General features: G+C 51.3%; 10 protein-coding genes across 10 annotated transcripts; 4 read left to right on the top strand and 6 right to left on the bottom strand.

Annotated features, from left to right (window-relative positions):
* Nucleotides 1–415: 415 nt before the first annotated feature.
* On the top strand, nt 416–2,491 carry A1O5_06535 (uncharacterized protein; the record flags this gene model as incomplete). Its single annotated transcript, XM_007747128.1, has 6 exons — nt 416–523; nt 579–843; nt 924–1,533; nt 1,605–1,863; nt 1,916–2,214; nt 2,287–2,491. The coding sequence occupies 6 exons, from the start codon at nt 416–418 to the stop codon at nt 2,489–2,491; spliced, it is 1,746 nt and encodes a 581-aa protein (XP_007745318.1).
* An 886-nt stretch (nt 2,492–3,377) lies between these two features.
* A1O5_06534 (uncharacterized protein) lies at nt 3,378–5,337 on the top strand (the record flags this gene model as incomplete). Its single annotated transcript, XM_007747127.1, has 2 exons — nt 3,378–3,756; nt 3,812–5,337. The coding sequence occupies 2 exons, from the start codon at nt 3,378–3,380 to the stop codon at nt 5,335–5,337; spliced, it is 1,905 nt and encodes a 634-aa protein (XP_007745317.1).
* Nucleotides 5,338–6,196: 859 nt separating this feature from the next.
* A1O5_06533 (uncharacterized protein) lies at nt 6,197–7,154 on the bottom strand (the record flags this gene model as incomplete). Its single annotated transcript, XM_007747126.1, has 3 exons — nt 6,197–6,350; nt 6,405–6,971; nt 7,030–7,154. The coding sequence occupies 3 exons, from the start codon at nt 7,152–7,154 to the stop codon at nt 6,197–6,199; spliced, it is 846 nt and encodes a 281-aa protein (XP_007745316.1).
* A 410-nt stretch (nt 7,155–7,564) lies between these two features.
* A1O5_06532 (uncharacterized protein) lies at nt 7,565–7,828 on the bottom strand (the record flags this gene model as incomplete). The annotated part of the gene is made up of 1 exon (XM_007747125.1): nt 7,565–7,828. The coding sequence occupies one exon, from the start codon at nt 7,826–7,828 to the stop codon at nt 7,565–7,567; it is 264 nt and encodes an 87-aa protein (XP_007745315.1).
* Nucleotides 7,829–8,229: 401 nt separating this feature from the next.
* On the bottom strand, nt 8,230–9,678 carry A1O5_06531 (uncharacterized protein; the record flags this gene model as incomplete). The annotated part of the gene is made up of 1 exon (XM_007747124.1): nt 8,230–9,678. One exon carries the CDS (start codon nt 9,676–9,678, stop codon nt 8,230–8,232), a length of 1,449 nt encoding a protein of 482 aa, XP_007745314.1.
* Nucleotides 9,679–10,416: 738 nt separating this feature from the next.
* On the bottom strand, nt 10,417–12,240 carry A1O5_06530 (beta-N-acetylhexosaminidase; the record flags this gene model as incomplete). The annotated part of the gene is made up of 1 exon (XM_007747123.1): nt 10,417–12,240. One exon carries the CDS (start codon nt 12,238–12,240, stop codon nt 10,417–10,419), a length of 1,824 nt encoding a protein of 607 aa, XP_007745313.1.
* Nucleotides 12,241–13,109: 869 nt separating this feature from the next.
* Nucleotides 13,110–15,069, top strand: A1O5_06529 (uncharacterized protein; the record flags this gene model as incomplete). Its single annotated transcript, XM_007747122.1, has 2 exons — nt 13,110–13,318; nt 13,368–15,069. The coding sequence occupies 2 exons, from the start codon at nt 13,110–13,112 to the stop codon at nt 15,067–15,069; spliced, it is 1,911 nt and encodes a 636-aa protein (XP_007745312.1).
* A 414-nt stretch (nt 15,070–15,483) lies between these two features.
* On the top strand, nt 15,484–17,429 carry A1O5_06528 (uncharacterized protein; the record flags this gene model as incomplete). The annotated part of the gene is made up of 2 exons (XM_007747121.1): nt 15,484–16,168; nt 16,195–17,429. 2 exons carry the CDS (start codon nt 15,484–15,486, stop codon nt 17,427–17,429), a joined length of 1,920 nt encoding a protein of 639 aa, XP_007745311.1.
* Nucleotides 17,430–18,637: 1,208 nt separating this feature from the next.
* Nucleotides 18,638–19,889, bottom strand: A1O5_06527 (uracil-DNA glycosylase; the record flags this gene model as incomplete). The annotated part of the gene is made up of 2 exons (XM_007747120.1): nt 18,638–19,448; nt 19,501–19,889. The coding sequence occupies 2 exons, from the start codon at nt 19,887–19,889 to the stop codon at nt 18,638–18,640; spliced, it is 1,200 nt and encodes a 399-aa protein (XP_007745310.1).
* A 601-nt stretch (nt 19,890–20,490) lies between these two features.
* Nucleotides 20,491–23,991, bottom strand: A1O5_06526 (uncharacterized protein; the record flags this gene model as incomplete). The annotated part of the gene is made up of 1 exon (XM_007747119.1): nt 20,491–23,991. The coding sequence occupies one exon, from the start codon at nt 23,989–23,991 to the stop codon at nt 20,491–20,493; it is 3,501 nt and encodes a 1,166-aa protein (XP_007745309.1).
* Nucleotides 23,992–25,538: the final 1,547 nt, after the last annotated feature.

Raw genomic sequence — 25,538 nt, 5'->3', positions numbered from 1 at the left:
CTACCGAAGGCCTACGCATTCTCACAAGGAGTGTTGTAGAACCCTGGCCTAGATATTTTGCTTCGCACGGGAGACACGATTGGAGGAGGAGAGCTCGCTGCCCGAACGGGCACCAAGGCGGGTTTGTCCTCCATTGGAAGGATTGAGGCAAAACGTCGAGGCTCGATCGAGCGAGGGGGGATACCGAAGTGGTCGAAAGTCGAAAAGCCGTCAAGAGGGACCGGTCGAGTCGAGTGCACGGTGAGTGAGTCGCACGTGAGCTCGGAGAGCCTTTCCCTCATCTTCAGGTGCCATAAGAGGCAGCAGACGCCAGAATCAATGACAACCAATCCACAGAACAAGTGTACATGCATCCTGGATCCTCCGTCGAATCTGACATTTACCCTCTAAATGAACGTATGCCACCTACGCTACGATGGAAACTGTCGCAGCGATTCCACTGGCTTGTGCCAATTGGACACCCGACGGCAACACCTGTGTGAACAACGGCAAGCTTGCCTGTGGAGGTTGTAGACTGCTCGCAGTTAGAGCCTCTCCAGTCTTGACCTGAGATGTTTATTTTCTGATGTGAAAAGCAGTACTGTGGGAAAGCTTGCCAGAAGAACCATTGGCCGGAACACAAGAAGGTCTGCAAATCATCGCTCAACAGGCCCGGTTGGCGCCCGCGATGGGAACTCGACGGACGCGAGGCTGCGTTTGCTAGCGGTGATGCTTCGAGGAACCTCCACAATCCTTACGGAGGCGGCAAATATCTGTGGGGAAACGTACCGGCTATTGACATCCTACGACTCGAACAAAATGAGGGCCATAACTACAATAAAGACCTTGCACTATTGTTCGCCGGTAATGTATTTTCCGTTTGATACGTTTCAAAAGGGGAGAGGAAAAGGAAAAACCAAACTGATACAGACGCCTAACGTTAGCATCGGGGGACCTACGAAATGTGGTGAAAACGATTGGGAGTCTACCGAATCAATATCCTGGCCGAGTTCAAGTTTGCATCAACGATCGAGAACTGCATGTCGTTATGCGTAACGCTACCCTGCTTCTCCTCGCCCTGACAAGTCAAGACTCAAGGTCTACTGGCAGTGCGGCCGAGCCGTGCGCTTTGACAGAAACCCTGATTCATGTTTGGTACTCGGCGTTGCTGCCTCCAAAAGTCTCATCAGAGTTGCAAATCCGAGTCAAACCACTAATCGATGAGGTCTGCCGTGGGATTGCTCACAAACCGGCAGATAGCCTCCTGGGGAAGACCTGGAGATTTCCGTCCGGAAGTAGTCTGCGGCTTGTTCTAAAGAAAGAGGACTGGCTTCTGTTCCAAAGCTTCGTTGACATGCCGAAAGGACTGACTGAGGACCAGGCGCGGAAAATCCGTGTTGCGGTTACTCTTGCTCCCGAGCGAGCTGATTATCGAGATCGCTGGTATTTCAAGGATGAGACGCCGTCTATGCGAATTGCTAAGCAACGGTTCCGAGAAGATGGTCTCCTGCTACCCTTTGGGCATCCGCGTCATGAATTCAGGATCCCCAACCCGTGAGTGCTAGTGGTGGTGGGATTCTTGCATCCCGGAGAGGACCTTTTGCATCTGACATGCTCTCTGTTAGGATGTTCTTTCAATCGTCCCAGGGCTGGCCCATGGATGATCAAGCGAACCCTTTATCGGGATGGCCAGTTTGGGAACTGCGCCGGACGTCCTGGACGGCCTCGCAAGATGCGTACGGAAAGCTGTTTGTTTACCTTGGCGTGGTCTTAGGAAAATTTTTGCTTTTTCTCGACGCTGGCACAACTGATTTTGAACTTTACATTTGTGACGTGACAGCACTTCCGCATCATCTGGGTCTAAACCGATACGATAGGATAGAGGTAGGTATGTCGGTACTCGGAAAAGGGATTCGTGGGACTTATACGGTAGCAGGTGGCCAACATCTCCGATGCAGGATATGTCGGAACCCGAGGAGTGCTCGCGACTCTGGTGCCACTACTCCGGTCACTCAAGCAGAATCCACATGCAGTGTTGATCACACTCTACTTGAACGCAGTCATGGAAGTCATCAAAACAGGACCCAAAAAGGACCAGGTACCAGACGTGGGGCTTCTCACTCAATATCTACCAGGCCTTCGACTTTTTCCACCTCCTACGAACAACAGCGCCGAAATGTTACGCCTCTGGGATGCTCGTACTTTGGCACTCGATGTGGATAAATTCTTTGAAAGGTGAGCGGGAAGACAAGAGAGACCTGGCTCGCAAGTTTAGAATCGTTGGACAGAAGCTGATGATTCTTCTAGATATATGAATATCCATCAATTCCGGGAGATGGAGATCTCACGCGACCTGGAGGTGGAGATGAAAGCCAACACTGTGACCGAATCATGGCCGACCCAGTTGAAGCTGCAACCAGGTCAAGATGGTGCTCAAGAAGAGTTCGATGTTCTGTTGGGATCCAGTTTAACCGGGCTTGAGCACTATGTCGAATGGAAAAGGGCGAGATAAGTACTGGGTAATTAAGGGGTTAACGGTGACTTGTAGCTCTTCATGGTTTAGGTATTAGGTACGTCAGAAAGGCAGGCCAGGCAAACCGCCAACGAGCACGCGCACCGCGGTCAGCCATCGTATTCTATTTCTCGTTCAGCTCACCTACCTACGAACGGTCGGCACGCCCCTTCAGAAAGCCTGTATCTCATCGAGCTAGAACTGATAGGTGTATCTAACTATCCACCGACACGGGTCTGCCGGTGCATCGGCAGTAGCCAGCTCTTTGCCCATCCTTGCGACTCGCTTTGGACGATGGTGAACAAGCAAGGCTTCCCCCCCGGATCCGCCTGTTTGGTTTATATTGCCACCATGCTTTTTTCACCTGCGCGTAGGACGAGGATCCACGAACTTGGCTCTGTAGCACAAGGCACAGGTGTCAATCCTGCGAAGCAGCAGGCGCTGGCTTTGGTCGCTCGGATCTGGGAAAGGAACGGGGTGACGGAGGATGTCTCAGAGAAGGCGCTAGATTTGGGCGTTCTGGGAACAGCCACTACACCGCAGAGACCTATGCCTAAAGTAACACGGCAAGGCCAAACAAAATCAGATACTGAAACCACCCAAAAATGATACTCACTCATCGAGACCGGATGAAAGAATTCATGCGTGACCGTCTGCAAGCGACAAATATTGGTTGATATGCCTCAAGACGCAGCCTGGGCAGGCGGCTGACGCGTGAGGTAAAACCCAATGGCGAGGCAATTAATACAGTGGTCCGGTTGGACACATTCCAGCCAAGCGGAGGGGATGCCAAATCCTGCTGGGCTGATCGGGCGAGGCGGGGTAGTTTGAAGCAAATGCTCCTGGACTCTCAGCTACACAAATTGTTCAATGGGGCTTTCGAAGTATGGATCCTCGAACAGCTCCTGCGCAAAGATCGATATGGGGCGCTTTGAAAGAAGCACAGTTCCAGCAGAATATCGCTGAACTGTGGAAAATCACCCATGGACGGCCCAAGGATCCCCAAACGTATCCTCTAGCTACAGAAAGTACCTCTAGAGACGACGTTGTTCCAATTACAGTAGAGCTTCAGCTCGCCAAGGGCATTGCATTCATCTCCGCGGCCAAAAAGGGCGTGGAATCCGTTGCGGCGGTGGCGATAGAGCAACCTCAGAACCCATCTCAAGGATTCCGACTGAATTTGGCGACCAACGAAGAGATTCGGCCGGGAGTCAAGGATAGGATGGACGAGGTAGCCGCGATCTTGCGAGAAACGGCCCGAGAAGGTAATCGGATATTTCAGAGCGGAGTCACGAAAGACCGTGGCTGACGGCATCGCAGAGAAGACTAGAGATCAATGCAAAGATGGCATTCTGGAGTCGATTGTACGCTTGAACCAGGCCCGGATTGACGACCGTCTCAAGAGCAAGCGCTCGCGGTATATCGTCCGAGACGGGTTGCTGGGTATATTGACGAAAGCGGCCTCGCATTCGGGCCATCGCGAAACTCTGTCTAGTCGACTTCAAACCCTGTGCACCTCTCTAGGAGACTATTGTAATCGGGCCAAGGGACGAAAGACGCTCGAGGATGTCAAGAGACTCGTGGTTGCATGTTATGGCTTCTTCGAAGCGACATCAGATGGGGAGAATGTGACGAACATGCTCCGTCAGGTTGGCGTCGACGTCGACGGGTCACGAGGAAATCCACACCTTCGACAGATTGGGAAGATTGCCAGCTACTGTCACATCGCGGAGACGTTGAGTACGATCGCCTCACACCAAGAATATCGACGCTTCTGTGTCAATCTCAGTATCCGCTATGTACGTGCGTATAGAACTGTTCCATCGCCCATCCCCGCAGTCGACGGGGGGAGTCGGGATTGTCACGTGCATGCCGAAGTCCAGCTAGTGGTCGACCTGGATTTGAGAGAGCCTTCGAACTGGAGATATCCACGAGCAATTGCCTCCAGCAAAGCGGCATGCTTTCTTTGTGAAATGTTCGTCAATGGACACGGGAGGTATTTTGTTCCACAAACGCACGGTAATTTGACTCCCCACTGGACGATCCCAGATCTTGACCAATTCAGCCCAACTCAACTGAGTCGGTACCAAAACATTATTGGCTCGATGAACCGCGAGCTCCAAAGACTGATCAAAATTCCGCACCCACGCCGGCTCGATGCTGCCATGAGTTGGCAGGCATTGTCCCAGCTGAACTTGTTCCCATACTCGCCACCATCTGCCAACCACAACAATCCTCCACTTCCACTCGTACAGACCGTGCCGGCCATTCTGGGACCCTATATCAACAATGAAGAACAAGCCGAGGGACACCTGTTACCGAGAAATGCCTTGATCTCAAAACTAGGTATATCCTATTCGTCTCCGGGCATTGGGGAGATTCCTGGACTGCAACACTCACCCGGACGAAGAACACAGAGGCAGGTTCGATCTTCCATGAATCTCGATTCCGAGCAGCTTCCACCAGCTGCTCGTGTCATAAGAGATCATAAAAGTCGAACCTGCGACATGCCGTTCGAGCGTGGCATGCATGGACGACCACGGGGTCAATTCAGCACGCCACGTTCGGATGGCATGAGCCGAAGAATCGACTTTCATGATATGGAGCTCTTCCTTGAGATTGAGTATCCAGCAGCCGCACAGATTATTATCATTCAGTGCTCTAGGCCGGACAGACCGGAATCCCACCGAGTCATCGAGGTCGACAAGATCAAGCCCGGAGCGACGCTTGAGGTTGACACAGGGGGGGACTTGGCGCAACCACGAGTCATGTTCCTTACCATGAGGGATGACACGGGAATAGAACGATGGTGGGAGTGCCGTTGGAAGAGGAGCGGGCAAGAGTGAGGACGCCGTGTGAAGAAAATTTGAGAAAAACGTTGTCGCTAGGCCCCAAATGTGCACCCCGCTGTCGCCAAGCCGGAGCCCGGTACCCTTAATTCCGAAGAATGATCAATTTGCACGTGAGCCATAATTACTCCACCCAAGTTCACCAACGCCGCGAGCGCAGGAGTGGTGGGAATACTGTACAAGCACAGATCAACACAGATCTATGTACCATTGCTGTCGCTATCAACAATCACCCTGAACATCTCCCCTCGGCACGGCTTGAGAATCCTCTCTTTCCTTATCACAATAGTTCCGCTACAGATCATGTCATCAGTCTCAGTTGATAACTATTCGAAAAGAAGCTATTTTCTCCTTCTGCCTTCTTTGACTGGTGTAAAGACTCGAGTCCCGAGATTTTCCCTAGAGAGTCCATTGAGGCACAGTCTACTGGATACCAGGTAGGTAATAAAAGCTAGGTGGTCGTTGGAGGTCAGTTTAGGCGGTTGTCATGCCAAGCCTAGACACAAATGCTTAAATTTGGCATCGAACACCGCCCGGAATGTCCTGTCCAAGCATCGCCAAAACACTGGGAAGGCCCCGCGCTAAACCCTGCGCCGGATCCCCCGCGTAACTGTGCTTTTTAACCCTAATTGGACTTAACGCATCTTCCAGCTGCACTTTCCCCTCTGCCCGATTCGCATCCTTATTATCAGCCTCGATCCCCTACAGCATTTTCCTTCCTCCTCTCTTGACTGGGCACTGAGAATGCGCATATAATTGTCTATGCATCGTGCCGGTCAATATCTCTTCTCGCGAACATCTGTTTCCACGAATCGTCTATTGTCTTCGTGACTCTTGAATCTGCCTTGTCCTCCTCTTAACAGCCAGGCGCTTTAAGTGACTCGCGATTGTGCATGGCTTTGTCATAAATGTCATCCAATTCCTTTGGTAGATTCTGCAGAGCCCTGCGGACATTTCGACAAGAGTACTTCCCTGCCAGACGGTCCATATGAAGCTGAGCCAGCAAGAACCTTGGGAAGAATCACTAAATCTTTTATGCCTCAATTAGCACCTGTTGTACTTACATTCCTTTGCCTTTCTCTGAGATGGTATGTACGATGGTGTCTTGGAGCGATGGGTCATTTTTGGCATGCAGCACCAAGCGATCGGCCCTCTTGATCCGATTTTCAATATACCTTCTAATATCTTGATCACTTGCGCGGACTTCAATATGTGTCACACTTTTAGACTCGCGTTCGATAGCGGCGTCGTGCCGCCAGGTGGTCAATAGTTGGATGCTGGGCTGCAGTTTTCGAATCTCCTCAACCAAGCTTCTCCTAGTGCCGTTGTTCTTAGAGCATTCGTCCAATGCATCAATGACAACGAAAACCTTCGAAAGTCGGCGAGCTTCCGATCGAAGAAGGGTTGAAAATATGTCGAGTGACGGCCGTGTTTGTCTTGGAGCGTGGCTCTTATAGACGGATATGATATTTTCTGAAACATTAGACGCTTTCCGCACTAGTTGTTGCAACAGGCTTGCAAGGAGATTGGTGGCGGTTTGGTTGTCCTGATCTTCATAGCTGCAGTAGATGTACGCGATAGCAACGTTCTCATATTCAAAATATCGTTCAAGAGAGTCAATAACAATCGACCTATGAATTGGCGACGGTTAGCTTGCACGCGTATGGTCGGCGGGATGAGGATTCATACGCGAGAATCGTTTTGCCAGCACCCGCTTGAAGAATGTCTGTATAGCAAAACCGTGAAGGGCGCTGCTTAGCTGAAATGCATACGGAGTCCAGAGCACCATAGAGTTTCTCCTGTTCCTGTTCCATTCATCCAATTCTTAAAACCGTCATTTTCAAGTAACCACTCGTAAGTCCCTTCCTGGCGACTGCTGAGAAAATATTCCTGTTAAGTAGAAAAGTTCAGAGGAGCATATCCAGGTCACAATGTCTTGGTTTCCTTTGTCTTGGAGCCCCTTTGCTACCTGCGCAGTATCATTTTTTATTGCTTGTGACAGCGAGCTAAAAGTAGTCAATATATAGCGCGTAAACTGAGAGTGGCCTCGGAGGTCATCTGGAAGCCCACAATTGATCCCCTTGCAACGAAAGATTGACTAGTGTCTTCAACCGTTCAATTTCAAACAGAATCCTGTCGATCTCCTTTTTATCAAGTGTCCTGAGCAGCCTCTGAGCAGCCTTCTTTACTCCCTTCTCAGGATTCAATTTCTTCGTGAGGGCTGTTATTGCTTCGTTAAACTGCTCCAGTGGCCCCCCTTCACTCCAAGTGATCGAATACCAGTGAGCCATTGGTCTGTTGAGCTTGCCTCTTCGAGTCTATGCCTCAAGTCTGTTAGCAGTGCCAAAAGACTGGTGGCTTCCCGCGCAAGCCTTGCTCGATCCTTAGGGGCATTATTGACATTGTTCAGGTATTTGATGGCTTTGGTAGTCGAATCGATCAGCTGGACGATGCTTGCGCGTAAGCCGACCGCCGTGACTGGATCCATTCTACCTGGGCAAGAGTGCAATGCCTGAGCGAGGAAAGATGATGAAAAGCGAAGTCATGTCTCGGTCAGGCTGAGTTCGTATCGTACTGAGATACCAAGCTGGGGGGATGGGAAACGTTAGAGACGAACCACTAGTCGTATTTTCACCTTTTCGTAGGCAGCGACCTTGGCGGAAACCACGTGGATGAAGAGCAGGCAACCATCTCTATCACATTTCAGGCACACTTGCATAGGCCCATTTAGAGCCTCATCACACTCTAGTCTCGACAAGCATCAGAAACGTGAATGCATCGGGCAAGGCCATCTACAAGACTGATAACCCCATCAACTTGGGAAAGATCAAACTAAACCGCTAACTTACATGATGCATATCGATTCATTCTCCTTTGACCATGAATTACTCAACACATCCCGAGCAACTCGCTCACAGTATGTTTCTCAATGCTGTCCACCGCATCACGTATCCTCCTCGCCGTCTTTTCCCCGTAGATCGGGTTGACGAGACTGAAGAACTTCGCATCAACCTGCTCCCTCGTGAAAGGATGTTGCAACTCTCCTAGGGGATAGGGAATGTCAATCTCGGCAACCTCCCCATTTGCATACTCGACTTTCATCTTCGAACCAAATTCCCGGATGGAGCTGTCGCCAACACATCTAATCTTGTCGGATAGCTCTCGGATCTGGGGGTCCATGAGCCTGTCCTTTTCATAGCAGCGGACGCCATTGTCGGAGCCGTACAGGAAACTGTTCGCCGTGGTGAAATAAGCAGAAAATTGGGCGTCGACCATGTTCTCCGGATGGACTTTGTTGGGAATTGGTGCACCGACAACGCCCACGTTTGCGGGACTCAGGGCCAAAGTAATGCTCTTGACATCCTGGGCTTTCGAGCAGCCCTTGTCACGCCCCAATTTCACCGCATGCTCGATGAAGCCGTGTGTCATTCGGCATGCTGGGAATGGCTTCAGAGAGGTCTCAAGAAACTCCCATCTCTTACCTAGATCTGCAGTGAGATAGGTCAGATCCTTATCTGGTTTCGGACTGTACGCATGCAGAAAACCGAATGTCCCTTCGAAGATCTTGGCCGCGCCAATAACGCCTGCCTCGGCCAGAGCCACGCACATAAACGCATCATGCACTGCGAAGCCCGGGTGGAGTCTCTTGTTCCAACTTCCGTTCTCGAGATATTGCATTGATCCGGCTGCCTTTGAGCCCGCCAGGCCAAATGCGTTTTCGACGGTCTCGATGGGCAAGCCTTTGAGGACTGCGATGGTTGCAACTGCACCAAAGATTCCGGCCGTGGACGTATTGTGAAAGCCGCGAGCGTATGCATCATTGCCAAGTTCCTTGCCCAAGCGACAGGTGATTTCATATCCCACAGCAACGGCCAGCAGAAACCGGTCCATGCTCGCTTGATCGCCCAACAGTTCTGCTTGTGTCAAGCCTGCGCCGATGGCAGTGACACCGGCGTGCAGCGTCCCTTTCGCGTAGGTGTCGTCAAAATCCAAAGAATGGCCCAGGGTGGCATTCAATAAACCGGCATATTGAGGAGTAAAAGTTTTGCCTTTACCAAGGACTGTACATGAGCCATTATTCTGTCCTCCCAGAGCCTTGACGGCGTTGCAGAATGGCAGCGTCGATTCCGACGAGTGGCCCGCGGCGAGTGAGACGCCGAAGAAGTCGATAATGTATTCTTTGAGACGGTCTCGTATGTGAGGAGTGAGATCATCGGTATTTGCATTGGCGACAAAGTTCGCGAAGATGCTCGTGACGGGTATCTCGTCTGGTTTATGTGTTCCATTTACACCATTTTGTGAGTCATGGCCGTTGACGGCCTCCGCGGTAGCGGGCATTATGGGACTGTACTTGGGTATCTTGGGACCTTGAAGCGCTAGCTGATGAATACGAGAGTTTCTAGGCAGGACAAATGCACCAGCCGGGACTCTATCTCGCGACGGACGGCTTAGGACTCACCAGAAAACAGAAAACAGAAATCACATATATGGATATAGGACCATGTTATAATACTCTCGGTACCGAATACTTATATATATTTCGGGTTTCCCCCCAATCAATTGCCGAGACCCCTCATTATCGCGCGTTTCGAGCGCGCTTTCGCCTCGGGAACTAAATGTACACAGTTGGAGAAGGGGCCGAAACGGGGTTTGCGAGGACGGGGTCTCGAAACCTCGCACCGGCCGATCTCGGAGTTGAAGCCCGGTGGCGTCTCGGAATTTCTTGGAAGAAGCAACGCATGCGTACGTAGGTGCGCGAGTAACAAGGCTGGCGACTTCCCCATGAATCATGATCCTTAGGTATGAAGCAGCAGTCACGATGCTTGGCGAATTCAGTGGCATCGTTTTCCTCGTCGTGAGCTACATATTCAGCCTCTGCGACTGACCCCTGCGTCGAAGAGTCGCATTATCAATACAGCAAAGCGAGCCTGTTTGCGTATATAGCAAGCAAATATTTTTTTCAGCGGCCCTCCTTCCCAAGCTTCAGTAGCATATATGGACATGTGCCATGCCATTTCCCGTCTGTACCATAGAGTGGCTCTCAAGCCAGAAGAACAAAGGTTATCTGCACTCAGATTATTGCGTCGTCGCGTAGTCTGCAAGCGCCGTTTGATTGTAGTACAGGTCGCAGGCGTGCGGATGCTGCAGACAATACTTCGGAACCAGTGGCGTCGCTTGTACACCGTTGGCAACCAAGTACTCGCGGAAGTTCAGAATCCGCTGCGTCATCTGCGTCGTCCGCTTGATCCCGGTTGTGGAGTCCCTGTTGCCGGACCAAGAGAGCTCAGCCATGGCGGCGGCCCTCGGCCACATCTTGGAGGAAATGACCGTGTCGTCGACCTGTTCTGACCAGAGAGGAACCTCCGAGCCTAACACGTGGCTCTTCTGCACGTCGGTGAGATTGAGGGTGAAGTCGTAGTCGTAGATGCGTTGCCAGGTCTTGTACGGTGCGCACCATGAGCCTCCCCCACCTCCGTAATTGAATGTCGGCACCGAGGCGTTGGGGTTGGCCATTTCGTTGTATCGAGGATCGTTAGTCACCCAGCCCCCAAATCCGCAGTCCAGATAGAAAAAGTCGGAAGATGACACGACAATGTCGTAGCCCAGTGCGGTCAGGTTTTGGATGTTTTCCAATCCGTTGTTCCAGGTCTGCATGATAATATTCGTGGGGACCGTGTGCGCATGTGGATAGGAATTGAGGACGACATCTTCCCACATCATCAACGTCTTGTTTGAAACGGAAGTGAAAATGGGAACTGCAGTGTCAATCCAGATTTGAAGAAGGTCATTGAAATCCCGTGAAGAGTTTTGGGCGAAATATTGTTGCACCAGCGTGCTGAAATTGTAGCAGCCAGTCTGTATCTCGTCGGCACCAACATGGAAGATGTTGTCGGTGAACAAACCCGCAAGTTCACTGTAGATGTTCTTGATAACTTCGTATGTCTTGTTGTTGAGAATGTCGAGTTGTCCAGGATTCGGCTCCACTGCTGTATGGTATTCCCAGACATCATTCGACCACCAGGAGTTCGCGCACGCGACAATGCTTGGATCAACCTCTGTCCAACCAGATGATGCATGGCCTGGCATATCAATTTCAGGAATGATTCGAACGCCCCGAGCTCGCGCATAAGCAATGATGGCTCGAATGTCGTCTTGTGAGTAGACCATTTGGGAAGAATAAGCAGCTTGAGTCATCTGTGGGTAGCTCTCGATCTGGATAGGCCACGATTGAGCATCGACCATATGCCAGTGGAGCACATTCAACTTTGAGAGCGCCATGCCGTCGATCTGCTCGTAGATCTTGGGAATGCCGATGTAGTTCCGGCCTGTATCAATCATTACTCCCCGGTAAGGATAGTTTGGATAGTCCACAATCGAGACTGGTTGCTCAATCATAAGACCTCCTTGGCCATCGGAGATGATGATTTGTTGGAGAGTGGTGAAGGCATGAAGGGCGCCCCAGATGGTCTTGGCAGTGATATTGACCGATTGCGAGGCTTGGGTTATGTCGATGGTGTACGATTCGTCCACTCCTTGTTGCAAATCGGCTTGGGTGTCCGCAATGGTGAGGTCAATTTGGCTGAGGAAAGAATTCCATCGCTTGACCCTAGATGATGGCGTAGCAGTTGGGAATGGCTCGTATGTGCTAATTGGAGCCTCAACGGCTACTGGGACCCATTTCAAAGTGCTGATGGTACTCCACGCCCGTGTCCACGCATCATTGACGATTTGATTGTACGGCGAGTTCAGCACCAAATAGCCGGCTAATGACTTTGGCCCCGAACTGCCCCAGGTGACGGTCTGAGGTGCCGGAAGAGGGTTGACGGCAATGGCATCTCCCAGGCCGCTGAAGAGGCTGGCGACGAGAGCAGCCGCCGGGAATAGTTGAGCGAGATGCATCTCGTATCTCAGACACAAGAGGAGAATGACTGAGACCTGTGAACCGCTCGCTTGAAACTTTGGAGGGATGAAAGAGTATTATGCCTTGGAGCGGCTGAGGTAGTACAGCCTGAAGCTCCTGGCAGCCCGTCCAGTCACCGCATGTTCAGGTGACACAGCATATGCAACGTTCCGTAGAGATGGTAATTGATGTTGTGAAAATGGCCATGGTACTCGGTCGAACGGTTTGGAGTTGTGATAGTTACAAGATACACTCTGATGTAACTTTGGCAGCCGTCAACTGTTGAGGAGGATTGAGGTCTCCCAGTTTACCGATTGGTGTTGCGACCGTGACATTGATTGACGGTGGCTAGTGAAGCCCTGTCAATACCGTCAATGTGGCTGGTAAGGCTGAGATTGTGATGGCTGCGGGGAACATGTCTGTACCTTACCTCTTCCCTCCTCACGATACTACCTTACCATTGAAACGCTGCAGCCACCTTCCTTTAAGGGCCGCCGTTTGAACTGCATGAGAGATACAAGTCGTTATCAGCCTCGGCGATCTCCCAAATGGTCGATCGAAACAGCCTTATCATGCCTTTAATGATGTGGGAAAACCAGGGAAGCTCAACTGGTGTTAGCAGCTTGTGGGAGCTTGTGGGAGCTTCAGGGTAGGCTAATCTACTTTTAGACTAGCCTCTTGGCAGCGACTGGTCTGACTCGGACCGCAAGTCATAACAAACATGACCGCCAACGTTGGTGTTACATGAGCATGGAGTGAAGTCGGCCATTTTGTCGCCGTTTGGAGGGTGAGGGCTGTCAGTAGATAGCAATGAGCTGGGCTTTGCGTTTCGAGCGAAGACGCTTAGGAAGAATAGCCAATTGTGCCAATGGGTGACAACAATCGCAGCGCCCTACCGCCGGGCGACGAGGCGCCTAATGACGATTCGAGACCCCTAAAGAGACAGCGCAACTTTATTGCGCGACAAGCATGCGAGGCGTGTCGCTCCAAGAAGACCAGATGTGACGAAGATATGCCTTGCAGTCTCTGCAAAAGCCTGGGGATTGAGTGTACTTATGCAGAGCGCAAGCCAACAAAGTGCGTCGAGATGGACGTCCGTTGACCAGAGGCTGACCGAAAACAACAGGAATGAGATCTCAATGAGCATGATATTCAACACGCTGAAGCGGATGGAATCGAAGATTGATCACATGTCCGTCCCAGCGTCCGCGAAGTCCTCTCATGAGCATGAGGCCAACAGGGCCGACTTCAATCTCCCACACGCAGAAAGCCCCTATCACATGGATTCTGTCATCTCCCATCAATCCTTTTCATCACCTTTATCAAGTACCAGACAGTTACTTCGACATTCGAGCACCCAATCTGGTATTCTATCATTTAGTGCCCGTCGAACGATTCATTGGCCGGGCGTGGAGGCTCTACTTCCAAGCAGCCTAACTTCAGCGGTTCGCAACCTGGAGAAAAGCTATCCTACTCATCTGGAATCCGGACGACCACCACTAGAGCCTGTTATCTCAGCGCAGGGTGCAATTCCAACGCTTGACTGGCTCGCCTCCCTCAGCCTCTCTTCCGTGAAAGACCTGTCGAATGCGTATTTCGACACCTTCAATCGCGTCTATCCGTGCATCGACCGCGACTTTTACTTTCTCAGCACTCTTGCCGTTGTAGTCCGAGAAGGTTTCGGCCACGACATAGAGTCATGTCTCGTCCTGAATGTCATGGCCCTTGGGTGCATGGGTTTCAAAGCATATGAGGAAGGTGGTTTCGAAATAGCCAGTCAAGCTTCGATCACTCCAATCATTCGACACATCATGGACGAAGAGATCGCCGGCTTAAGCTTTTTCAATGAAGCCCGGAGACGTGTGGGCCTCTGTCTTTGCGAGCGGGACATTCAGGCTTGCCAATATTACCTGACATCGGCCGTGTTCTTTGCGCAAGTCATGCGACCGGTTGACAAGTGGTTGGAAACCGGTCGGGCGGCGGTTATTTGCACCGCTTTCTGGAAATGCCCACCCGAACCTGTCGATGAGTGGTTGGCAGACATGCACGCAAGGCTATTCTGGTGCTCGCTCGTTCTTGAGAGTCTTGTCGTTCAAGAGTTGGAGCTACCGTCCAGCGGGCTGAAGGCGTGGGAAGATGAGGTGCCTCTTCCAAAATTTACCACGTATCCTTATGCCAGCAGTTCGCGCCCGCAACATTCGGACGACTCACTCTATCACTACCACTTCCTGGCACAGATTGCTCACAGAATCATCCTCAATCGGATAAAGGATGAGCTGTTCTTCAGCAACCCTTCAACCAAAGTTGCAGAAGAGCTGCGCCACCAGCTTGAGCAATGGCGTGCTAACCTTCCCCAGGCGCTTCGGTACGCAAGTGACCAGGAACACCAAAGTTTTGACTGCCCCGCCGACGCCGTTGTTGTCGCCTTGCTTCAAATGCGTTATCGAGTGTCAATTTTCCATCTCGGGCGACCTTTTTTGTATAAAGCCATTCAGAATCCCGCGTCGGTCAACGAGACCGAGCTGAAATTATGTGCACAAGCGCTGGAGTATGCCATGGACTGGCACATGACATTGGACGTCTGTGCAAGAATGCAGAACTTTGAGCCTTTGAAATATTTCGCATGTGGACAGTTCTTTGGGCAGCTACTCATCTTCCATGCCTTCAAAAACTCACCTGATCGTCGGCTCAGAGACACGCTTCCCTCTGGGTTCGAAGCTTGGTGCACCAGGATGCTAAAGTTCATTTACGATTTTGTCGATTCGAGTCCAACAATTGCCAAGGATTTCGATTTGCTCTCGTCATTGTATCACGTCCCCGATGGATGAGAAGTGGCGTGTTGATGGCGCACCTCCTACCAATTGATGGTCTGGCATTGAATTATGTGGAGATAAAGCAGACCACCAAGCCCCCATTATCTGTATGCCTGTGGATGCGACTTCGGGGCAGAGGAAGCTGTCTCCTCATTTTTTACGAGGCTATGGCCTAGATTTGTCGACGTAGCGCGGGGTTCGTCCGAAGTTGGGCCTTTAGAACACTGTCACCAATTGGACCAGTCGAACTGTGGTGGGAGTTCTCCACCAAAACACTGCTATGCTGTGCAACATCATGAAGAATACAAAGACCTCCTCTCCTCGTAGCTGTCGAGCAAAGAATCTTCTTCATCTACAAGGCCCAATTACTTGGTTCACGTCTCCAATTACATTCACTGTTCCAAGACGCCAAAACAATCATCCACCACCATGAGCGTCCAGGTGCAGTCCGCAACTGACCCAGGTCTCACATTGTCCAAGGATCGTTGTGAACCTGGTTCTGTCAACATCCCGCTATGCAAATGGCCAAAGACGGCAGAATCTACGTCTGTCGATGCTGATGCCGTTGCTGCAAAGATCGTCGAGTCAGTCAACACTGCTCTAAAGAACGACGACACAAAATCAATTGCTGAGCTGTTTCTTGAGGATGGCTATTGGCGGGACCACCTCGGTCTCTCCTGGGACCTGCACACAATCAAAGGAAAGGACAAACTCACAAGCTTCCTTGCCGACAACGGATGTCCTTTGGCAAAGCTTGAAATCGACAAGACTACAGCTTACCGTTCACCCCAACTGGGATCTTTCGACGGCACAGGGGATGTGAAGGGCATTCAGTTCTTCTTCAATTTCACCTCCAAAGTTGGAACTGGTCAAGGCGTTGCTCGCCTGGCCGAGAGAGACGGCCAATGGAAGATTTTCACTTTCTTTACCACTTTACGTGAAATTGCGGGCCACGAAGAAAATACAGGCCCTAGAAGACCGAAAGGAGTCGAGCATGGCGAAAAGATAAATCGGAAGAACTGGCAGGAGAGGAGACGTAAAGAGATTGAATTGAAAGACCGGGATCCCGTCGTTATGATTGTTGGCGAGTACAAACCAACTACTTCAGATCAATGTTCAGTCACTGATTGTTGAATACAGGTGCCGGCCAAGCTGGGCTGACGGTGGCCGCCCGTCTCAAGATGCTCGGAATTGACACCCTGATCATTGATACCGAAAACACCATCGGTGACAATTGGCGGAGACGATATCATCAGCTCGTCCTTCATGACCCGGTTTGGTACGACCACATGCCGTACCTATCATTTCCGCCAAATTGGCCGATCTTCACGCCAAAGGATAAGCTCGCCGAGTTCTTTGAATCTTACGCTAAGCTGATGGAGCTCAACGTTTGGGTCAAGACGAGCATAGAGTCGAGCTCGTGGGATGAGGGCAAGAAGCTATGGACCGTTACTATCAAGCGCACCAAAGAGGATGGCACGGAGACCCGCACACTGCATCCTAAGCACGTCATCCAATGCACCGGTCACTCTGGCAAGAAAAACTATCCCACCGTGAAAGGAATGGACGGTTTCAAGGGTGACGTACTCTGCCATTCTTCTGAGTTCAAGGGAGCACGCCCCGATGGCAAAGGCAAAAAGGCCGTCGTAGTTGGATCCTGCAATTCAGGCCACGACATCTCGCAGGACTTCTACGAAAATGGATATGACGTTACGATGGTGCAGAGGTCTACCACCTGTGTCATCTCCAGCGAAGCGATTACCGAGATCGCCTTGGCTGGGCTGTACGACGAAAATGGTCCGCCAGTGGACGACGCAGATCTATTTCTCCACAGTCTACCCAGCGAAGTCCTGAAAGCTCTGCAGGTCAAAGTTACCGAATTGCAAAACCGGCACGATGCGAAAATCCTTGAAGGTCTACAAAAAGTTGGTTTCAAGATTGACCAAGGACCAGACGGTGCAGGACTCTTTATGAAATACTTCCAACGCGGGGGCGGGTACTACATCAATGTTTCTGCTTCTCAATCGATCATCGACGGCAAGATCAAGATTAAACAAGGGCAAGAAATCGACGAAATCCTGCCCCACGGACTGCGCTTCGCGGACGGCAGCGAGTTAGAGGCAGACGAGATAGTGTTCGCCACGGGATACAAGAACATGCGGACGACGGCGAGGGACATCTTTGGCGACGAGGTCGCGGACCGTGTTGGCGATGTCTGGGGGTTTGACGCCGAGGGCGAGATGCGGACTATCTGGCGGCGGTCAGGACATCCGGGGTTCTGGTTCCACGGTGGCAACCTGGCGCTGTGTCGGTACTATTCCAAGTTGCTGGCGTTGCAACTCCAGGCGTTGGAGGAGGGGATTGCGAAGTATTAAAGTAGCACAATGGCGGAGGAGGGGGTTGAGTTGGTGGATGGGTGATGACGAGGCTGAATCACAAGGCTGAACCACAAGGCTGAACAATCACGGCGTGAATCCCTCCAACACCCAACCCCCAACCCAACAGGGCTTTGTCCAATGGTGCACCCTGCCTATATCTACCCATCATCGAAACACAGCGTCCCCCTCACAAGTTATATACACCATGTCCTCTGCAGTGCAACGTTCGCAGCGCAAACCAACGCCGCGAATCAACCCAACTCAGCCATACCTGTTGCAAGTCTCTCATATCTCAATAGCAGGCAAACTTGAAGAACAAGTGAACACAATCTGACCCAAATTACACGCTGTATCCGATATAGCCTAGCCGAAGACTGCATATATACAGGTACTTAACGACGACGGGGTCGCTATCGTCTCGAACAGAGCGAACGGGATATGCAAAGGGCACTGGGGTGTACCTCTATTTCTACTCCGTAGATGTAACGGAATGTTCCTTGCCAACGAAGGCCGCCTCCGCTTGAAAAGCGAAGGACTTCGAGCGTGCTACTTCTTTCTCGATTCAGCTTGGTGCCTGCGACATCGTACCCCGCGTGCCCAAATGAAAACCAAACGGCACGGTTAAGAGGTTAGATCAGACGAGATAGTCTTCGTAGCAAACGAGGAGCAAACACAACCTCCCTCGCAGTGAGATCGAAGGTGCTCTCTGTGGATAGTTAGTTACCTACCTAGGTAGGTTAATTAGGAGAATGGTTGCATAAGATGGGCGAGAAATTGCTGGGCCGGAGAGTGTGCAACAAGGCACTCGATATTGCGGTCATGGTTATTTGTACTCCGGCATGACCAGAATGATGCCAGTTGGACATGCGCTGATCTGATCATCGAAAAATCCCAGGGAGGAAAGAAAAGTCCTGTTTGTCTCGGTCTGTCTGTATCTCCTGCATCAGGGCAGCGTACTTGATATCATATGACTCTCATTCTAGTACAGACATGACCATATCAATCATGAACGCCAGAACACCATGCTCAACGTTTTCTTTCTCGGCAGGGGTGGCTTTGTGCAATGGTCCTTCACTCCTTTCCAAACATAGCCCGCTGAAATGAATGTGAGGAGCTCCTTCAGCTGTAATATCAACGCTCACGCAGACTCTCAAACGAAAAAAAAAGGCACGTTTGAAGACAAACTTCAAGCTCTCGTCTCTCTTTCACGTGCTCGTCTTCTCGATCTCAACATCAGCCTTGGCCTTGCCGCCCGCTGCTGCCTCTGCCTCCATCACGGCAATCTCTTCAAGTGCTGCAATCGCATCCTCATCATCTTCCCCTTCAAACTCCTCTTGCTGCACTATTTTCTTGCCATTGTTCTTCTCGGGTAATTCAGTAGCCGGCCCGGCATTTTGGGGTTCTCCCTTCTGCGTCTCGGTAACTTTTGGCGGCTCTTGCATGTCTGGCGCCTTGATGGGTTGCTGTGGCACATTCAAATCCCAGTTTATGGTCCCTTCCTTCCCGTAGCGTTCTTCCAGCCAATTATTCGTCTTTCTGAAATGTCCGCAATCAAAGAAACCCCTACTGGCACTGAGGGGGGAAGGGTGTACACTTTTCAACACCAGATGACGCGCTCCCGTGATCTTTTCACATCGCTTTTGCGCCGGGGTACCCCATCCCAAGAACACCACGCCGCGGGTTCGTAACTTGACAACTGTGTCGATGACCTTCTGAGTAAACTTCTCCCAGCCGTGGTTAGAGTGGGAATTTGCTTGGCCCGCGCGTACGGTCAGGCAGGTGTTGAGGAGAAGGACACCTTGGTTCGCCCAAGGAGTAAGAAGTCCTCCATTCTTGGGTGGTGGGCTGAAGCTCGGATAGTCCTTCTTGATTGCGATGTATATGTTCTTTAGGGAAGGAGGAGCAGGCGTTGGTGGACGCACGGAAAAGCAGAGGCCATGCGCTTGGTTATGGCCGTGGTAGGGATCTTGGCCTATGATTACGACGCGGACTTGATGGAGGGGACAATGCCGAGACCTGGGGGGCGTCGTGTCAGTCTGTCGGCTTTGGACGGGAGAGCTGAACCTACCAGCTGTAGACATCCTCCAACGGTGGATAGATCTTCTGCTTCGCGTCGATCTCCTTTTGCAAGAACCGTTTCAAGTCCAGAAAGCCCGGTGTCATGATCTCTTCTTTCAACACAGACAGCCAACTAGGATCCAGTGTCTCAATCTCCAACTTGAGGAGCTTTCTCTGCTCATCAGTGAGACCTGCTACCCATTTGTCCTTGTCGAACTTCGGTGGTGGAGGTTCGTTCGAAGCTGTGAGAACTCCGTTCGTGAGTGATCCTGGTCTCCCTCCACTTGTTGGAGTGGCTTTTGGAGGGCCAAAGAAGGAAGTCAAACTGCCATTCTTCTTGGGTTTCTTCGAGTCATCGGGCGAAGAGGTTGGTGGATCCTTTCGTTTGTAGAAAGACATGGCGGACAAGTGGCAACACTGTTTAGAAACGATTCTGAGAGAGAAGGGAGAAATCAATGCCGCAGTACGGTAAGACACGCGAGAGCTCAGCATGCACAATTAGTTCATGCAGTTATAACACCATAATCAGTTGAGAGGTTGGTGGGAAGCGAAGACACGGTCACGTCGCGCCTGACTGACGCGTAAATTACAAGGCCCTCTTCAGCCTCATCGCCCCCGGTCAGGCTGACCAGCTAGGTCGAAAAGGGCAAAATGCCAACCGATCATTTTTGTCTGCCACAAGGGGGAGAAAGGGGTCGATCAGCATTGTCATTAAAAGTGGTCCCTATGATGCAAAGAATTTCTATCCATCATTCAAAAACGCAGTCTGCTGGCAATTACTCATGATGCCAGCAGAGAAACTCCATCCATAGGTATTGACTCTCATAAAGGGGCTCCAGCCACCTGTCGGCCTTGCATAAATGAGTTATCCATCCCATTTTGGGTATATCGTCACCCCCTAGTCAAGCTCCTTCGGGACAATTATGAACAAAGTCGAGCAAGTGAAGAATTTGAAATCGTCAAAGAAACATTGATACACGAGCCACAGGCTGGATGCAAGCTAGTCCAGCGTGATGACCTCTTGTTTTTGCGCGGTGTTAGCGTTCGCTTTATGATTTGGCGGCATCGTTCTTCCTCCAGGAAAATTGGCCGGAGGTCTTTGGGCCTTGACATTTGCACCGTTGGGAATCGCACTACCAGGGGGTTGCATTCTGCCAGGAGGAGCTTTCATTGGAGCAGATATCCTGCTATTGGTACCATTCGGCAGATTGGTGTTGGTCGCATTCGCGTGGCCTGGGGCAGCTTTGGCCTTATTGGATGCCTGGTTATTGAGCGCCTTGCCTTCAGATGATTTCGCCAGCTTAGCCCAATCCCACAAAAGATCATGCATAGCTTGCAGCAAAGGCTCTGGCTGGTCAGCCATGCAGGCCGCCGCTTTATCCAGCGCAAGCCATTTGGACTGTCCGTCTGACCGAGTGAAAATTTCCTGCTTTAACTTTAAACCTAATTCTGGCGTTGAATAGGACGGCCTAGAGTATGATTGGAACTCCTCAAGAGCGGCGCGCACCAGCCACATCGGTTTCCTTGACACATTAATATGGTGCAGGATCTCGAGCCGTGCCAGCATGTGTGGTTGGGAATCAGCCTTGACATCCTTAGGGGCCTGACCTGCCGGGGTGAAATATTGGATCGCAAAAGCGGTGGCGTTCCTGACGAGGATGTGCACCCGCAGATGGTCTTCTCGTTCGGGCGGAGCTGTTTGCTGTAGTCTCTCGGGGTCGAGTCCATGTTTCTGCTGAAGGTTTCGGAGGTAGGTCAACAAAGGAAGTGTCAAAGTCAACGAGGTAAGGAAGTCACGTATTCTTGTGGCGAACGGGCCATGGCTGGCGGCAATCAGTTTAGTGTATTGTGCTGCGAGGAACTGATGTGGATTTTCCTGAGCCGGGAAGAAATCAAGCTGCGGTGCTTGATTGCCGCTCGGAAATCCGATCCTCAGTTCGAGCTCTGTGGGCGATCCTTCGTGGTACGCTATCGTAAAGCTGGAATGTGATATGGTCTTCAACTTGAGTCCTGGAAGGCGATGAATCTGCTCGACTGTCGACACTATCTTTTCCAGGTCCATGGCTTTGTCGACAATCTCGGGAATGGCAGCTTCCGCCATTGGAGTTGCCACTCGAATCATGCCGATCCTGTCTTCGGGATTGAGAGTGACGCTAGCATCAAGGACAGACTCCTGTAGATGTCTAAGCACCGCAGAACTGGCCTGACATTGATACTGAGCGATTGCCCTAACTTTGTTCGTAGATCGATCAACTCCACCAAAACGAACTTGGATGCCTTTTTGTGCAGTTGCGGACTTGGGTGGACCGTTGGTCATTTGCAAGTGAGAGGCGCCGGCGGAAGCAGCGGGAGGCAACGGTTGTTTCGAAAAGGCTGGCCTAGCCATATCCAAGTCAAAAGATATTTCAGGCAGTTCGTAATGCCGCCCGAAGGCTGGCAAGGGTCGTAGATCGAACTTCTCCTTCCTATCCCTGAAGAAGTCGACATTGCGTTGCAGAAAAATCAAGCCCATTGAGTATTCTGCCAGTCGATCGAAGTACGCTGAACACAGTTCTTCTTTGACCTCTATCCTCTGCTTGTGAAGAACCCTATAGCGTGCCGGAGACTTCAAAGCGCCTCCGGAAACTTGTTGTAATAGCCACCAATGGTCTCCGTCTGAGGTGTGTGTGATTGCTAGAGTATAGTCTAGTGTCCATTGGTTCTGGCGCAACATGTTCATCCTTGGAACTGGCCCTCCGAACAATGCTTTCACTTCTGCTTGGCTAAGCTTGAAGGAACGCAAGACTTCCCAACAGGTGCCCAAAGTGCCGACAAGGACCATACTTTCCATGATACTGCACCTGTAATTGAGAAGCTTAGAGACAATATCATCTGTGATACCTTGGATCCGATTGATCTCATACTGAAGTCGTTCCGTTCTTTCGGTAACAGGGCTAAGAACAAGCAGTCCTGTCACAGGATCAACTTTCAGCTGGAGTTCGGAGGAGCGAGTGACCTGAATCGTAAGGGAGCACGCTTCTGGCTCTGCGTAGGAAAGCGATTGTTCCAGAAAGAGTTCGGCGTTGGCAAACAGAGGCGTGAGAACCAACTTATCATAGATACTGTCCAAGATCTGTGTTGAACTCTGTGCGATCACTTGCCGGAGGATGTCTTCAAAACAGAGCACTGCATCATCCAGGTGTAATTGCAAAGAATCCACTCTTTTGCCTTGCCGCATCCATTTGATCTCGAGAGACGGCGCCGACTCAACCTTGGTACTAGCCTGCTTCCCTCGACCGCTGGTGATGCCAACCTCAATCCAGCTTTTCCCAAACTGTCTCTCAGGCCAATATTGCACGATGAGGTTGCGACGAATAAGTTCAACGCGCAAGTTGCCAGCCCATTGCTTTCGACCCAAATCGATGGCTTGCTTGTGGAGTTCAGCCAGCTTGTATGATAAAGCCAATTCATGAAGGAAGTCATAGCATCCCTTCAGTCCCTCTCGATCGATGTTGGAATTCGCATAAAGCTCGATCTCGGAGTGTAGACGATCAGGGATGTGGGGAGATGGTTGGAAGGAAAACCGGAAATCAACCACGCGAAAGGGAGAGTCTATGCTATCATCCAATACCGAGACATCCAGCTCAAACTCGTTGGGCACAGCGAACGTTGCACGACCGTCGTGAATTCGGAATCTTCGCAGGTGAAGGGGTAAGTCTTCCGAAAGCGCTAGCTTAACGCTCAGCGCCCGGTTGAGTGACTGGAGGATTCGAAGTATCTGTCTGCTGGACAGGTCTTTTTGCGGATTATAACCCAGGTGGGGAAAACTGAGTACCCTGCCTCTCGACAGTACTTCTGCTGCTGTTCTGAGATCGGGGTTGGGGATTTGGAAAGCTGAAGATTCCTGCTTGAGAAGGGCCATCGATCCGATAGCATTCCAGTACGCTTCCCGCCGTTGCATAAGCCAATAATTGATCGAGATGGTCTTGCTCACTTCCTCCACGTTCTTGCTCCATTGCAGCAATACCAAAAGTTTTATAAAATCCGCCTTTTGATCATTTGAAAACTTCAGTAGCCGGTCCTTCTTGTCCAAATTTGTCTTGGACTGATTGTTAGGCAACCCATTGGGCAAGACTTTCGCTTGTTCTGGTGGCAGCTCAAGGACGGGCATCGACGCCAACTGCGTCACCAGATCCGACAGACCATTCCAGCATGATTGTGAAGCCCGGTTTATCAGAGCGGCTATCGGGAGATAGCTCTCTTGAGAGATGAGCTGCAGGATCTCTGACGGCGCTTGTGGCGGGAGGTTGGTGTCATTGTGACCTCCGTTGTCAGAACGCTGCTGACTCGACCCAACTTCTCCATTTGCATAGGTCAGGGTGTGGTCGATGGAAGGCGGCAGAGGATTCTGAGGCAGCGATCCTTGTTTCAAATGTCCAGCATCGGGCGTGGAATCTGCGACAGGCTGTTGGAAGCCATTTGCGATGTGCTCCCCGTTGGCCGCGGGTCTTTCCCCGTTCATATTGAAACGGAATCAACCATCAAGCAATGCATGGCCGGCACACCTGAACGTGCGCCCCCAACGCCAACTGGAAGCCCGAAATGGGAAATCACCGTTTTTTTCCACACCCCGAATTTTCAAGCGCGCTGAGGGAAATCGATTCGAGCGCAATCAAACGATCCGGGTTCGTAGGAATTGTATGCGCAGGTCTCTTCCGATAGCGATATCGAAAGTGGGATTGATAGTGATAGCGGTCGAAGGCTAGGAGTGAGAGGATGGAAGCGGCGAGAAAGGCGAGATCGAGATGGCGGGTTACCCGTTCGCAGAGGAGCAATTTCGTGGAAGATAGACACTGCGCGCGAGGCCAGCAGCAGGTATCAAACAAGGCCCTTAAACCGACGCTCTTGCACAGGGGTGGTGGTGGATTTGGTGCCTGTGTCAAGTTGGGAGAGTGACAGAGTTGTGAAGGGATGATTGCGTGCAGTTGGGATGGGATGATGGTTGAATGAATGAATGAATGAATGAATGAATGAGACCCGCGCGGAAGTCGGCTGTCAAAGGATCAGGACAGCAACCTGTTACTCTGCACTTGGCCGGAGGCTGCACCTAGGCTGGCGCCAAGCGGCATGGCTTTGTGACTCAAACGCCGATTGGGTAGCGGCTAAGGCGTCAAGGCGTCTAGGAGGGTTGAAAAAGCGGCAGGAGTAACCTCTGGGAATAGTTTAGCCTGGGTTTGCAACCCATCCAGCCCGTTTTGCCCGTTCAAGCCCATTCGACTCAGCGAGGGTTGCGGAGGTTGCGAGGGCATACCTTGCACATACCGAGTACTAAACATACTACCCAGTACCTCGTACCCAACCCACTGAGCACCCACCAGGAGTATCTGCACTACCTCTCGGTAGATACCCATCCACGAAAGTCACTTCCTATTAATTTGTGCTCAAGGGATTAGTGCTCGGAGAAAGACTCCGCCATCGTCCTCCATTATCTACCCAAGTCCTATATATTCCATACTAGGTACATGATTGATTGGGCCTGGATCGGGAGATCAGATCTGTGACGGGACTGCGAAACACATGCAGCCGCGACTGTGTCAAGTGCACACCCTTTCCAAGTTGTGTCGCCGAACAAACTCCCAAGGAGACGCGCTTGATTGGTCAGTTGATTCGACTTTGTGGACGTGGATATGGTGGTATGTAGCTGAGCTACTCACCAGCTGCACGCCTCTGCAGGCTCGACGCCATCCTATGGGCGCCATCCCTTGGCGGGAAGCAAGTCATTGGAGAGGGTGTGCTCTTGCACGGCCTTTGGTAGGCTGCACAGCCCATGAACAATGCAAGATCACCGCCGTCTAGCCCACCTGGTTGTAGTCAACGGACTCTCAGTGGTCATGAGATAAGTCCCCCTTGTGTCCTCACCACCCATGGTCGCAGTCTTTTGATATGCTTTGGGAGAAGTTTGAGGTGCTAGTTGCACGAAACAAGAGATATGGACTTAGATATCGCCTGGCACTCAAGGTAACTAAGGATAGATCCTAGTCGAATAAGAAGACCGGCAAATCCCACTGG

This window comes from Cladophialophora psammophila, assembly GCF_000585535.1.
Source record: "Cladophialophora psammophila CBS 110553 chromosome Unknown aczJe-supercont1.9, whole genome shotgun sequence".
In the NCBI taxonomy this organism is placed as follows: Eukaryota; Fungi; Ascomycota; class Eurotiomycetes; order Chaetothyriales; family Herpotrichiellaceae; genus Cladophialophora; species Cladophialophora psammophila.
Note: the sequence above shows the minus strand (reverse complement) of the source record. Positions and strands in the feature narration are given on the sequence as shown.